Raw genomic sequence first — 13,077 nt, 5'->3', positions numbered from 1 at the left:
AGATCAGTGGATGAAATATCCTCATCAGCATAGTAGGACTTCTGTAATACTCTAGAAAAAAATGTAACTTCATCTGAAAAAAGGGATTTTGCATTTAAATGGTTCCCCTTCATTCATTCATTCTTTAATTGGGTCTTGGACTATTTCTAACATTTTCATGGGACAGCTTTATTTCAAGTTAGAGTAATGCTCATGGCCCTCTAAACAAACAATTTGGTCACCAACTTGTGATCCCAGTGACTCCTGATAAACTCACAGCTGTTGGGCTGAATATTTATACATTAAACAACTGATGTATTTCCATCTGGCCTTTATGACAAGAGGATGACTATATAAAATGGCAAATCACTACTGCTTCCAAACAAAACTCGGGGAAGAGGAAAGGGAAACTGCTGAGCTGGACTGCCCTTGACCCATGACAAACAGACAACTCAGCTGTCACTTATGTTTTGGTCATTTGAGTAGCTGCAGAAAGTATATCTGAAATGAGACACCCTATTCAGCTGAAGCTCAATCTAGTCCATGGATTTTTTTTCCCCTTCCTGGAAAGAAATTTGGCTTGAGAAGGGGGAAGGGAGAAGGCAAGAGTATAAAGCAAATTCCCAAGAGAACAGTAAGCACATTTCCATGGATAAGATTGACTTACCAGCTGGAAAATCTAAGTTTGGATGAGGCAGTTCCAGGAGTCAAAGCTTAGATGCAGGTTTTAAACATGCTCATTCTTCTTTTACATAGGGTAGCTGAACACAGATACAAAATCTGCTTCATTTGAGAGTGCAAGAGGGGGAAGAGGGAGAAAATAAAATCCTTGTTTTGCCAGATGGTTTATACTGGGACCACAGGAGGATTCAGGAAGGCCAAGGTTAGAAAATAAAGCAAAAAATGGCACTGGCAATGACTGATACACTGTTTTGTTGGAGGGGGGAGGAATGAGAATATTTCCTGAACAGGTAAAAAGCAAGAACAATTACCATTCCCACACAGGAACAAGAGAAACAAAAGATACCATTTCCCTGAATATTATTGCTGGAGAAGATAAGGACAGAAGTCAAAGGTAAAATGGAAAATAGTTCTCTACATCATCAACCAACTCATTCTTTCCATTCTGAATTCCAATGCCAACTTCCTCAGATTTCATACCCCTCTTAAGTGACAAATTATACTTAAAACATCGCTAAGCTCACAGCCTGCTGCTTTTTAACTGCAGTCACCCATACCAACTTAGTTAATGCTTATCAGTTGCGTCATTACCTGGTAGTTACCAGCTCTTTATTTAAAGTAGTTGCACTCCTTCAAATTTTACACGGTTACCCAAACCATGTGGTTTGTTGCAAAAAGTTATCGAGACCAGAAGTTGAGCAATACACAGTTTTGGACATGCTACAACAGCACAATCACACATCACAAGCATACTTCAGAAATTTGGTATTATCTTATAAGCTGCCACATTAGAAGCCACAACTGTTTTCTGACAGAGGTCAAACCACTGCAGAAGTGCAGCAAAGCAAACCTTCAGCTGAACAACTCAGAACACAAACCAGCAATTTGCAGTAATAGTAAATAACAGAGCCCTCCACAAAAGAATTTTGGGAATTATTTTGCTGATGTTGAAAGTACAGCCAGCTGCTTTAGCCCAGCTGATCCTGGCTTACTTCCTTTGGTTAGCCCAACCTAACCTAAAGCTACTTAAGCTTTCTTCACAGAACTGAACCATTTCTTTGCTTCACCATTTGACATAATCACTGTTTGCACTAGTGTTAGTTTTCCTATACAAAAAGATTCTTCCAAATTAATTCATCACCCATTTCCAACTCATAACCCTATCACTCACATGGTTTAGAATCCAAGGACGCCTTCTCCCAGAGGCCAACAAATGGATTTTTACAGTACAGGTTTATCAAGCAGAAGCCATTTATAGCTTGGGTACATTGGGAGTTTTCACAAAATCTCTTCATTTGGAGCAGGAAGACTACAAAGTTCTTCTCACTCTTGTTAAACTCCACACTTCAGACCAATTCAACTGTGTATCTTAGAAAACTGACCCAGAAAACCTTCTGGAGCACTTAGTCATCCACCCACTAACTAGGCCACAGATGCTGGTTTGGGATAGATGTCTCACTAGTTCCAAAAAAATTCTTTCAAACACTTAAATTATGGTCACAAAGTTTTTCAAAGACAAAATGTGCATGTTCACAATTTATTACAAAATGCTAAAAAAACCCACAACCAATAGCAACAAAATGCTTAACCTTACAGGCTGCTGGTCTTATGGGGCTCAAAGTTTGAATGCATCCATAAAATGATTTTACATGTTCATGAAAGTTACAAAAATATTTCATCTGTAAAGAAAACACAAACTGATACATGTCCACAGCAGGTAGCTTCTTCAATATGGTACTACTAATCTAAGACTACAAAGGGAACCATTTTGGCAAAAAAGCAGGCAAGAAATCCACAAACTTTAGTACAAGTATTTCACTGATACTTTCATGAACTAGCCATTCACAGCAATAGGACCTTTCAGAATCAATTAATTGTTTTAAATTTGCCTAGTCCTAAAACTTTGAAGTGTCATGTACATCCTAAGAAACAAGGTTTTTTGCTATTCCCCACTTTCGTCTTGTAAATGCTTTTCAACTCTCAAAGTTTGTTAGAAATAAAAACAACAAGCCAACAATAAAAGCAGATTTCAGACTTTCCAACACCAATAAATCAAACTTCAATTCTGCTAAATTTTCTGTGATTCGCCCAACCTTGAGAAGTAAGATTCCATGCTGGATGGGAGGAGGAACATCACTCTTTTTGAGCCACAGTCCCAAGATAAAACCAAGGCACCTGGCTATTTTTCCTACCTGAAGTGTTATCATTCACAGTTGGTCATGTTCAGTTGCACTGAAATGCTTGCAAGAAACCTGAGTGTTAAAGACACTTTGTGACAGATCTTCAGGTACAGAACATAGACAATACACTGGCGTGCTACAGCATTTAAGTCTTCAGCAGCAACCTTGAGGCTCTTCACTTTTTTTTTTTGGTTCCTGAGGGTAAATACTGAACATCTCAGATATGTTCAGGCTTGTACAAAGAGATCAGCAAAAGAAATCATACCATCACCTTAACCGGCTCACAGTTGCCATCAAGAGGCAAAACATTTCAAATTCAAGCACCCTGTGTAATTCAGCACCACCCCTCCTGGCACAAAGAACGTAAAATACATTTCTGCTTTTGAGTCTGCAGAAAGAAGCTCAAACTGTACATAAAGGAAGTAGAGAAAGCCACAGGAAGAAAAAAAAAAAAATCATTCTAAAACTGAACTTCAAGTCTTATTTTTGTATCAGACATTTCTGTTGTTTCTCCCTTTTCAGCATACCCTTCCTGGCAAGCCAAATGACTGACTAAACCCCAAATCATGATAAATGCAAATAAAAAGCCTGCCCTCAAAGGCCATTCTGCATACTGTCTACCTCTACTTGTCTACATCCAGAAGGGGCAATATTTAAAAAAAAAATCAAAAATATCAAAAATCAAAAAAATCAATCACTTCCCAGACTGTATTTTTTACAGTAGGATATTTATCTGAATGGACTCCTTCAAGAACTCTCTAACTCAAATGTGGCCTCACTTATGACATTTTCAATTTAAGGAGGACTCGTAGACCAAGTCCAAATTAGCTATAACAAAACAAAGCACATTAACATAGCATCTTGCATTTTTATATAGATAGATAACCTACATTTACCAAATGAAAGCATACCATAAGCAGCTGAATAAAGATCAAGACAAACCAAAAATAGTTCTATGTTGGAAAATATTTGTTAGAATAGAAGTCTCATTTAAAAGAGGCAGATTTGAAAACAGACATGGTAACATTTTGCAACATTTAAGCAAAACCTGCTAACAGTTCAGAAATTGCCATTAACAGATGCATACTGCATAAGCTCACACAGATTTGCAGATCCTTAAGATAATCAGCCTGGATTGCTGAAGCTTTTAATAGCAATATTTGGGGGTTATTGTTTGCATGTCATTAGTCTATCCCAGGATAGAAGCAGTCAAAATATATTCAGAGTGAGGTCACAAACTTGCCACCAACAATCAGCAAAGGAGAAGCAAGTCACAGGCTACCCTAAGGGAGGAAAATGTCCAAGGAAAACTGGGTAACCCCATCAAGTGAAAAGTTTTAAACTATCACGAGACTACATTAACTGGCCAAAAGCAGACAAAATGCACATGGCTGTTGGTATCAGTTTTGTACTATCTCCCACTTAGCTCAGCAAAGCTGTTTCACATTTGCCCCAATTACAGACAAAGAGATTGGTATTCCTACACTTTTCAAACTCTATTAAACAGTGGCACTAAACTCACAGCTGCGTAATTGGGTTTTTCCGTCTTGACCTTTCTGCTTTCTGCCACCAGCCCCAAATGTGCTATCAGAACCCACTATCTTCAACTCCTGATGCAATGAAACTAGAAAGGGCTGAAACATGCAGATAAAAAGGATGCTCCACAACACCTAAATCGAAACAATGTAACTCCTACTTCATATAACAGGTCTAATAAAGCTTATTTCCCACACTGTCTGCTACCTTCCTATAGCAGGACAAGAGCAGTTCAATGGAGACCTATTGCAAGGTTCTATAAGGGACTGCTTGTTTAACAAAGGCAACAGGATCAGAACCACTCTGGACTATGGCTCCAAACACAACTTGTGATGTGGATGCTATCAGAGTCTCCAAAGCTTCCCCTTCATTTTAATCTTACCAGTAACATGTGAGGAGTCCTGCTAACCACCCACAAAAATCAGAAGACTTGAAATGCACCATAGTGATCCTGTCCTAAGAACAGACTCCAGAGAACTGCTGCCCATAGATTGCCAGTAGATGAACCAGGTGACTTCAGAACCATGTTCTGGGGCATACAGATCATGAAAAAAAATGGCACCACCTACATGAAAACACATTTACTCCAGTGTCATTGACACATCACGTTGAAAGCTCATAGATATTTTAGTTGCAAGGCCATAAAGTATACAGTATTCTTTCTAGAGGATTTCTAGTGTATAGGCAGCATTCCCAAAGATTCTCCTTAGACCTAAAATGACAAATTCAAACTTAGCAGTTTGTCTCTGAGTGATTTAGAATGAGCTATCATTGTAAAAACTGGTTGCTGCTTTAGATACATATTAATACTCACACAGCTTCTAGAAGGCTATGATATAACAACATAACACTACCAGTCCAATTTTTATCAGGCTGCCATTTCCTTTGCCAAAAAATCACCTGAGAGCATGTTAAATTATTTGTGAGCCAGGCAAAGTAACACAGTGCTGCTTGGAATTCCCCAAGGAAATCTTGAAGCACTTCAGAACAATGTGGGTATGTGCAATGCACCTGCCATCACCAGGTGAAAATTACAAGTGGGATGAGGTTCAGAAGTACACCTAAGAACTGAATCTGAATTTTGGTCACTGCATTCCATCTATTACTTTAGTCTGACTTTTTAGAAAAAGAATTTGCCAACACCTGTGATGAACTTGCTGCATGGATCTACTTTTAGGTTAAGAGGACAGCATAGCACAAAACACTATTAACACAAAGTTTATCCTCTGCAGCATGGAGTTAAGGAGTATTCTGTAGGTTGTGCCCACAAGACAAGACATGATCAAGCTCCCTCTCTCAAACACGACCTCAAATGAGGCACAGATTCAATCCTCATCACCTCTTCACTTCCCCCAGCTCAAGGGAATGAGGGCAACCAAAACCACACATTGAGAAGTGCTGCTATGACAATTTGTAAATATACTGAGGAAGCTGGAAATGAAGTAGAAAGAAGGATATCTGTAGTATCTCGACGAAAAACATTGTAACACTGTTTAAGGTTCAATACACCCCCTAAATGATTCTCAAAATCAGCTACAAGACAGTCCTTGGGAACGTAAGCAGCTTCCACAAAAACACTTATGAAGCCAGCATAAAAACCGAGTCTTGTTCATTTGGAAAAGAATTTAAACAACAGATTTGAAAAGATAAGCAGATGGTTCATGTTAGATAAAAGCCTTTGACTACTCCAAGAAGTCCATTTTCAGCATGACAAATCCTGCTATTTAGAACTCATATTTTTCCAAGCGTACTGGAAGAGTGTTTTTCCAAGGGTGGTGTACACATATCATGATCAAGTTAAAACTTCAGATAATGATACCATGGTTTTAAGAGTCAAAACCAGGAACTTCCTACCATCTGCTATTAAAAATTAACACCACCAACAACAAAAACAACAAAACCCACAAACACATGCTAAGTCAAGAGAAAGTCCTATGCCCAGCTGTAAATTTACGTGATATTTATTATCTTTCTTATAACTTAAAAGTTACATCCATTATGTACAGTGACAAACTAAACAGAGAAACACTCAACTTTTATTTCAACTCAACCATGATTTGAGTTACCAATTAGTAATCTCAAGAAAAGGATGGTAATCTTTACAGGAAATGCATGACAGGAAGCATCAAGGCTAGCAGTGCTTAGCACCAACTCTGTCACATGCAGTATGGAGAACCTGGGTGTCAGTCAGAGCTGTGATGTTTTAACAAGCTGCTGCATGAAACAGAACCAACAAAATGAGAAATAGCACATGTGGCCCAGAGGGATATTGCTAACCAAAAGGTATTGAAAACTGCACTGTACCGAGCACTGCATCCATGGAGACTACCACAGATCTATTACTGCTTGTTTTATTTATTACACTGCTAGACAGCTCTCAAAGGACTCTATACAGGATGTCTCCAGGGAGCTTTTATCAGGTGAGGGTTTTTTTCCCTTTCAAAGAAAGATTATAGACCTGGTACTTTTCCTCAGCCCTCAAAAGTTTTGTTATGAAGCTAAGTGTTTTAAACCACAACAGCCCAAAACAAATCTCATTTAAGAGATTTAATTCTGCACCTCTCAAACCCCCACAAAATGACAAATAAGAGCCTGTTTATTTCCATAAGAAACGCTGCATTTTCAGAATGTACTTATCCGATTATATTACCTCACAACCAGCCAGTTACAAATTGAACCACAGCCATCTCCAAAAGTGATATCCCTTTGAGGTAAGATTATTTTCCTCAGTAGAGGTCTCCTAACAGCTGCAGCTCCAGAATGTACTTCAAAAGCTCCCTTCTCTCTTTCAGGGTCACCTTTGTCAAATCTGAGGGAGCCTGACCACTGTTTATACTTCTGCAGGTAATTAGTCTGGCTCCTTTCCCATGTCATTTATCAAGTTGTCAATTGTATCAATTACAGCACAAACACTCAAGAATATGGCTGGGGTTTCATCTTTAGCTAATGGAGAAACTTTCACATCAGAGATTTGAAGCCAGTAAGTATCAGTAATTTGTTCTGCCCTACGACATAAAAAAACCAGCAAAAATTTAGACTTCACTGCACAAAATTTCAAGTTCCCTGCATATGCACACTTGGAAATTCAGCATCCTGAAAGCGCTATAAGCCCATTGTACACTTACAGCTTCACAGATTTTACTTTCAGCATTTTGGAATTTGTAGAGCTGAAAACAGAAGAGATAATAAGGACAGCATAATGTTGACAGATCGTCACATACCTTGATTAATCTACATTTGTGACAAAGACATCTGGCCCAGAAGCAGTCACAAACAGGAGGCACACTGCTGCTCCAGCCACATACAAGTACACTCACAAACTAGTAAAGCAATATAAACACTGATGTGAAGTACAGGGTAGGCATAGGAGCCAGCATACTGCATTAGACTTGGACTTGATCTTCCAGTAAAAGTTTCAGAAAATGTATTTTTAAATAATCAGAATTAAACCACAGTCAGAGCTTTCAAAGAATGCATATTTGTTTCAGGATGTTGACTATTTCTCCAGAACTAACTCATTTTCCAACAGTGCTTGACAGATGAATTCCAGGTCCACACTCCTCTCAGCTTCCTCTCACTGCAGAAAGGTCTAGATCTGGTTTTCTGTTTTGCTTTAATGTAGCTACATGATTATGCATCAGAGCCAGCATCTTTGCAGTCAGGACTCCTAGTGAGCAATATGCAACCAGCTTTTTACAAAGGGGAAAAACAAAAAAACTACAGGATGCCACAGTTATGTGACACAAGACCTTTTTTGGTTGTCAGACTCGAATGTGCAGCTTCTGAAACATTCTCAGCTCAGCCAGTCCAGAAAGAAAAGAGAATTTTAAGAATTACACATTGACTTCAGCAAGCTGATATTTATCATGATGAGTCTGCAGTGGAGTCTGTACTCCAGAGTATAGAAACTGCATTCCATTGTTGTCTGCTGGCCTAAAAATCACTATTAAATACAGCTTTAAGACTACAAGATAAAGATAGGCATCATTAAATCTGAAGTGTCACTAAAGTGAAGCTATACATCACACCCAAGCAACTTCCTGAACTGTGAGTTTTAAGTTAACATTGTTAGACTCAGAAAAATTCTGACAGATGGAAATATTATTTAGTACCTTGCTGTTTCCTGCTACAAAGTGTCAGTTGCATTATCATTTTTACCAGAGTGCACTACAGAATCTCATGGCTCACATTTAGTTCTGGCCTTATGCTTGTTCCCAGCTGGTTTTTCATTGCTACTGCCTATGTAAGAAAAATCCATTTGTAAGCTGGAGTGCTTGCACACTATGCTTGGTTTGTAGTTAGGCATCTGCCACAGAACTGCACACATGTAACCTACACGAATTTATTACTCAAATGATTTATAACTAAAGGTAACCAAAGTCACAGTCATCTTTCCCTCAAAGTAGTAACGAGTACAACAAACTTCTTGCACCACTTTCACCTGCCCAACTCATTTCTTACCCCTGGAGACTCTGTGTTCCTTAGGGAGAGCCCTCCAGTTCCTTTTTTATCCTTCAGCAGCTCACGTGTTAAGCAGAATAACCTGACACCGCACTGAAGCCAGAGTAGGAACGGCAAAGCAACATATCAGCAAGAAGATGCATTCATGGACCGTGTGTGCTGACTGACCAACCCCCCCTTTCTGTCAAAGAACACAAGGGACAGGAGGGACACAGCTCATACCAGACAAGCAGTGCTGTTGTCCAATGCAAATACCTTCATAATAACAGCTCATAAATCACGCTTCCTCTTTGAGAGAGCACATTGCCCAAATGAAAGGTAAGTCTTCAAATGCCTGACAAATACACAGTTCAAAAGAGCCCAATTGACCTCCACATCATCAAGCACATTCATATTTGAAAAGTTACTGATCTAAAATAACCCAGAGCAATAATTCTATATAGAAGATTTTGCAGTCCAGCAAGTGACTGCACCACTCTGTACTGTTCTGTAAATCAGCAGTTAAATTACAGTCTTGATTTAAAACCACTCACACAGGGACTCAGAGGGATGGCAAAACAGCACTAAGATTTGGCTTTTGCAGCCAACTATGTGACTTGATACTTCTGGCATAAGAGTATTTGCAAACTTAAAGCATCAGGAAAAGGCATCACATTTTAGCCACAACGTTACCTGAACTGTACAGAGGTGACAAACTCACTGCTCAAACATAATTTACAAAGACCACTTTTGTCAACTTCTACCTATTTAAAAACCCTTTAATTAGTAACCCTAACTACTATTTCAGTCCATTTATGAGATGTGCTAATGACAACAGTAGGAGGCACACTTGACTCAGAATAACTAGAGTTGAGATGAATATATACAAGAAGAATAAAAGTATTTGAAGGCTAACACTACACTAACAATTTCCTTGCAGCAACTGAAGCCGAGCACTGGCACAAAGCAGTTGCTCCTGAGCTCTCCACAGCTTCACTACACTCATAGCGAGGCAGGCACTTCACATTTAAACACCTGCACATGATATTTTAAAGTAGGTTCAGTTACAATTTGCTTCACATAGACAGGTCACGAAGTAAAGTAGGATAGACCATCAGTCAAACCCATCTGTGTTGTGTTTTTGTTACATTCGGCAAAATTGACTCATCTTCCACAGATCCAGAAAAAATAAAGAGTCTTGGCCAGGACCTTGGCTTGCTGGAGATACTAAGAACACCAGTAGGTCACCCAGTGAATTTCAGCTCTTCCCCCTTCTACTTCCTCCACAGTTCAATATATCAAGCAGAAGGGGCAATTCAATTACCAGGCAATTCAAGAGCCTTGAGGACATGGAGCAATATCCTCCACAGTTTCACCAACTTGGGAACACAAGTTGCATTTCATAAATAGCATCCAAACTTCCTTTGAAAGGAAGCACATTCATAGTCTCAGGTTTTGGTCTTTATTGCTACAGAGCACATACATAAAAATTAGCCATAGTTCCATTATTCAGAATTAAAAAGTCATTCTGCCAGACACTACCACAAATCTTCAGCAGTGCTGTTTAGAAGACTCTACAGAGGTGGGACACCTCCGATGCCTACACTTGCTAGCAGGAATAGAGAAAAAACTCTGCTATTGCTGAGGAACATTATTTCAAAATAATTAAAGGTAACCATCAGTTAGTTGTGGTTACTGTAATACAGCATGGAAGAAAATCATTCACATTTCCCTAATAAAATAATTATGCTTTGAAGGTTCACCAATCCTCAAACCATGGCATTCTGGAAAAACAATGACATCTAAGTTTCAGTCATCTTTGTGAATGCAGATTTCATTTTGATACAAATCATGCATAACAAAGATCAACCTGGCAACAACTACATTTTCCTATACAGGAGGATATACCCACTCTGTCAATAAATACCAAGTTCCTCCTTTTCTTTCTAGTCACAAACAATAACACAGGACTTAATCTTAAAATACTCTACTAGCTGTAGAGTCTAGTTCCTCCAGAAAATACTTCTAACAGCTATAAAATTCCCATTCCTGTTCTAAACTTGTCACTTTGTACTGTCTCCTTGTGAGAGGAAAGCTACAGCCTTTGGAATCAGGCTTAACTTAACCCACAAGGCCCTCCTGCAATGCAGTTTCCCTCCGAGCAAAACATCAAGTATTTCTCCCTTGCAAATACTTCCATTCATGCTTTTTGCAAACTGTCACTTTCAATACTACTCATAAAATTCATCAATCAATTGAAAGCCCAGCAACATGCCCTTTAAAAATGAGCTTCTTTATTAAATTCCTTCAAAGGTGGTCCTTCTTCAGACAGTTTGTCCACATGGTACTGCTGATGATTAAGACACTTCAAGAGGCAGCATTAGTGAACAGCAACTGATGCCAAGCTGACATTAGTTTCTGATCAGTAAGTGTGAAGATTAAAACAGTCTTCAGAGATTAAAGTCACAGAACTTGAAAATTGAAAACACTAAAATTTCAAATAAAAGCCGTATAATTTGGACGAGTTATTAATCTCCTCACAGTTCAAATTATACAAGTAAAGCTTCAGCAGAGCCCAGCACTTGATCATTTCACTTTTAATTTAAAATCAATGCTGAAACAGACCACCACAGCAAGAATGTAGCTAGCTTGGAGGAGCAGGGCGTGCTTAAGGGTCACAAAGAAAACTGGAAGCTTTCTTCCACAGTTAGTAAGCACAGAAGAATGGCAATAACGTAATGAACAGAGATACTGGTAGAATGCTTGAGCAACCATCCAAAAGCAAATATGAACACAAATTAAGAAATCATTTAATAAATTCCCTCAGCTTGACTGGAACAGATATACAATCGCTTTTGAGAAAGTTCTGGTACAGTTACTGCACTCAATCATTTGTGAGCCACTCACCGCTTAAAAACCCTATAAAGAGTTTTGGGATTTTCACCCAATGCTCTTTTGCATGCCCTAAATTGGATGGGAACACAAACAATAATAAAGATGTACTACATGAGGCTGCCTACGAATTGCACCAAAACCCAACACTAAAAAACACTAAACCTATTAACTTAACGCCGAGGCTTTGAAAACAAACCAGCACACCAGGTATTTGTTCCTGGTACTCCAAGCTCTTCCCACTTCTTTTCAGGTTGTTGCACAGCAACCTGCGTGTGTTATACAAGCTCTGACTCGAAGGGAACCAAGGGTGTTCTTGCTGTCCTTACACTGGGCTCCTACAGAACTCTGGCTCTGCTCAGCCCACAAACTTGATACAAGAGCAGTGTCTTAGTCCAGTTTAATCCACCAGTCATCTAGAAAGGCTAAACATCAGGGCGTTTTTTCAAGCTTCAGAAAGAAGGTAATTTCTTTCCTTGTCCCTGTTAACAAGTATGAACCCTGGAAGTTGGAATGAAAAATACAGCTTTGCAAAAGTAAATGGTGTGATAACTCTAGAATATACACATAATGTAGTGTATGTATCCCACAAGAATCCACTGCCAGCTACCTACGAAACGTCTGTGAAATTAATGTTTCCACATTTTTTCTTAAGAAAAACACCTAAACAAATTCTGAAACATTAAGGGTAGCTCAAGTCGACACCCACTTACACATTTTCCCTCGGCCTCCCTGAAGCTGCACACAAGTGATTTTACAATCCTCCAAGCTACCTTTTGGAGGCGTAAAATGCAAGACACTATAGAAAACAGAACTCCAGCACGTTTTGTGATGATAAAGCTAAAAAACTCTTTGGAAAGCACAGTATTTAAAATAATTAAGGCAAACAGACTCTACGGAAAGGATGCACCTTTCTTCCAAAGGACTGCCTCAGGTAAGGTCTGCAGTTCCTTCCGAATTAAGCAGACCTCGAGCTGATGGGTTTTACACCCCTCAAGCACAATGACTAGCACCTGGGAGAGTGACTGTGCTGTGATAATTCACTTTTTTTATTTATTTGTTTTACCTGTAGCTCACACCACGCAACTTCCACAGTGGTTTCAGTATCCAGTCCTTTATACACAGTTTTGAAAGAGCCTCTTCCAATCTCGATGTCAAACTTCAGGAAGCGGCCATCCGGGGAGATGCCCACTGCCTTGGTCTCAAGCTCCTCGATGTCTTCCTGCTGTGTTCTCCGCTCCTCAAATTCCCGGCTGGCAGCTGACAGACTGCCAGCGGCACTGGTAGGGGGTAGCGCAGTTGCCTCGTCCCCCTCCTCCTCCTCCTTGGGCAGCAGCGGGGCGGCATCCTTGGCGGCTGGGGGGGCCTC

General features: G+C 39.5%; 1 protein-coding gene across 1 annotated transcript in view; it reads right to left on the bottom strand.

Annotated features, from left to right (window-relative positions):
• The window catches only part of WNK1 (WNK lysine deficient protein kinase 1), a gene marked incomplete at its 5' end in the record, with an annotated part of 97,910 nt that extends 84,839 nt beyond the window's left edge, over nt 1–13,071 (bottom strand). Inside the window, one exon of the mRNA XM_017726193.1 lies at nt 12,775–13,071. Coding sequence (XP_017581682.1) covers nt 12,775–13,071 — 297 coding nt within the window. The remainder of the gene's footprint in view (nt 1–12,774) is intronic.
• Between the last annotated feature and the right edge of the window lie 6 nt (nt 13,072–13,077).

This window comes from Corvus brachyrhynchos, unplaced genomic scaffold, assembly GCF_000691975.1.
Source record: "Corvus brachyrhynchos isolate BGI_N302 unplaced genomic scaffold, ASM69197v1 scaffold191, whole genome shotgun sequence".
Classification (NCBI taxonomy): domain Eukaryota; kingdom Metazoa; phylum Chordata; class Aves; order Passeriformes; family Corvidae; genus Corvus; species Corvus brachyrhynchos.
This window is presented reverse-complemented; position numbering and strand designations above follow the sequence as displayed.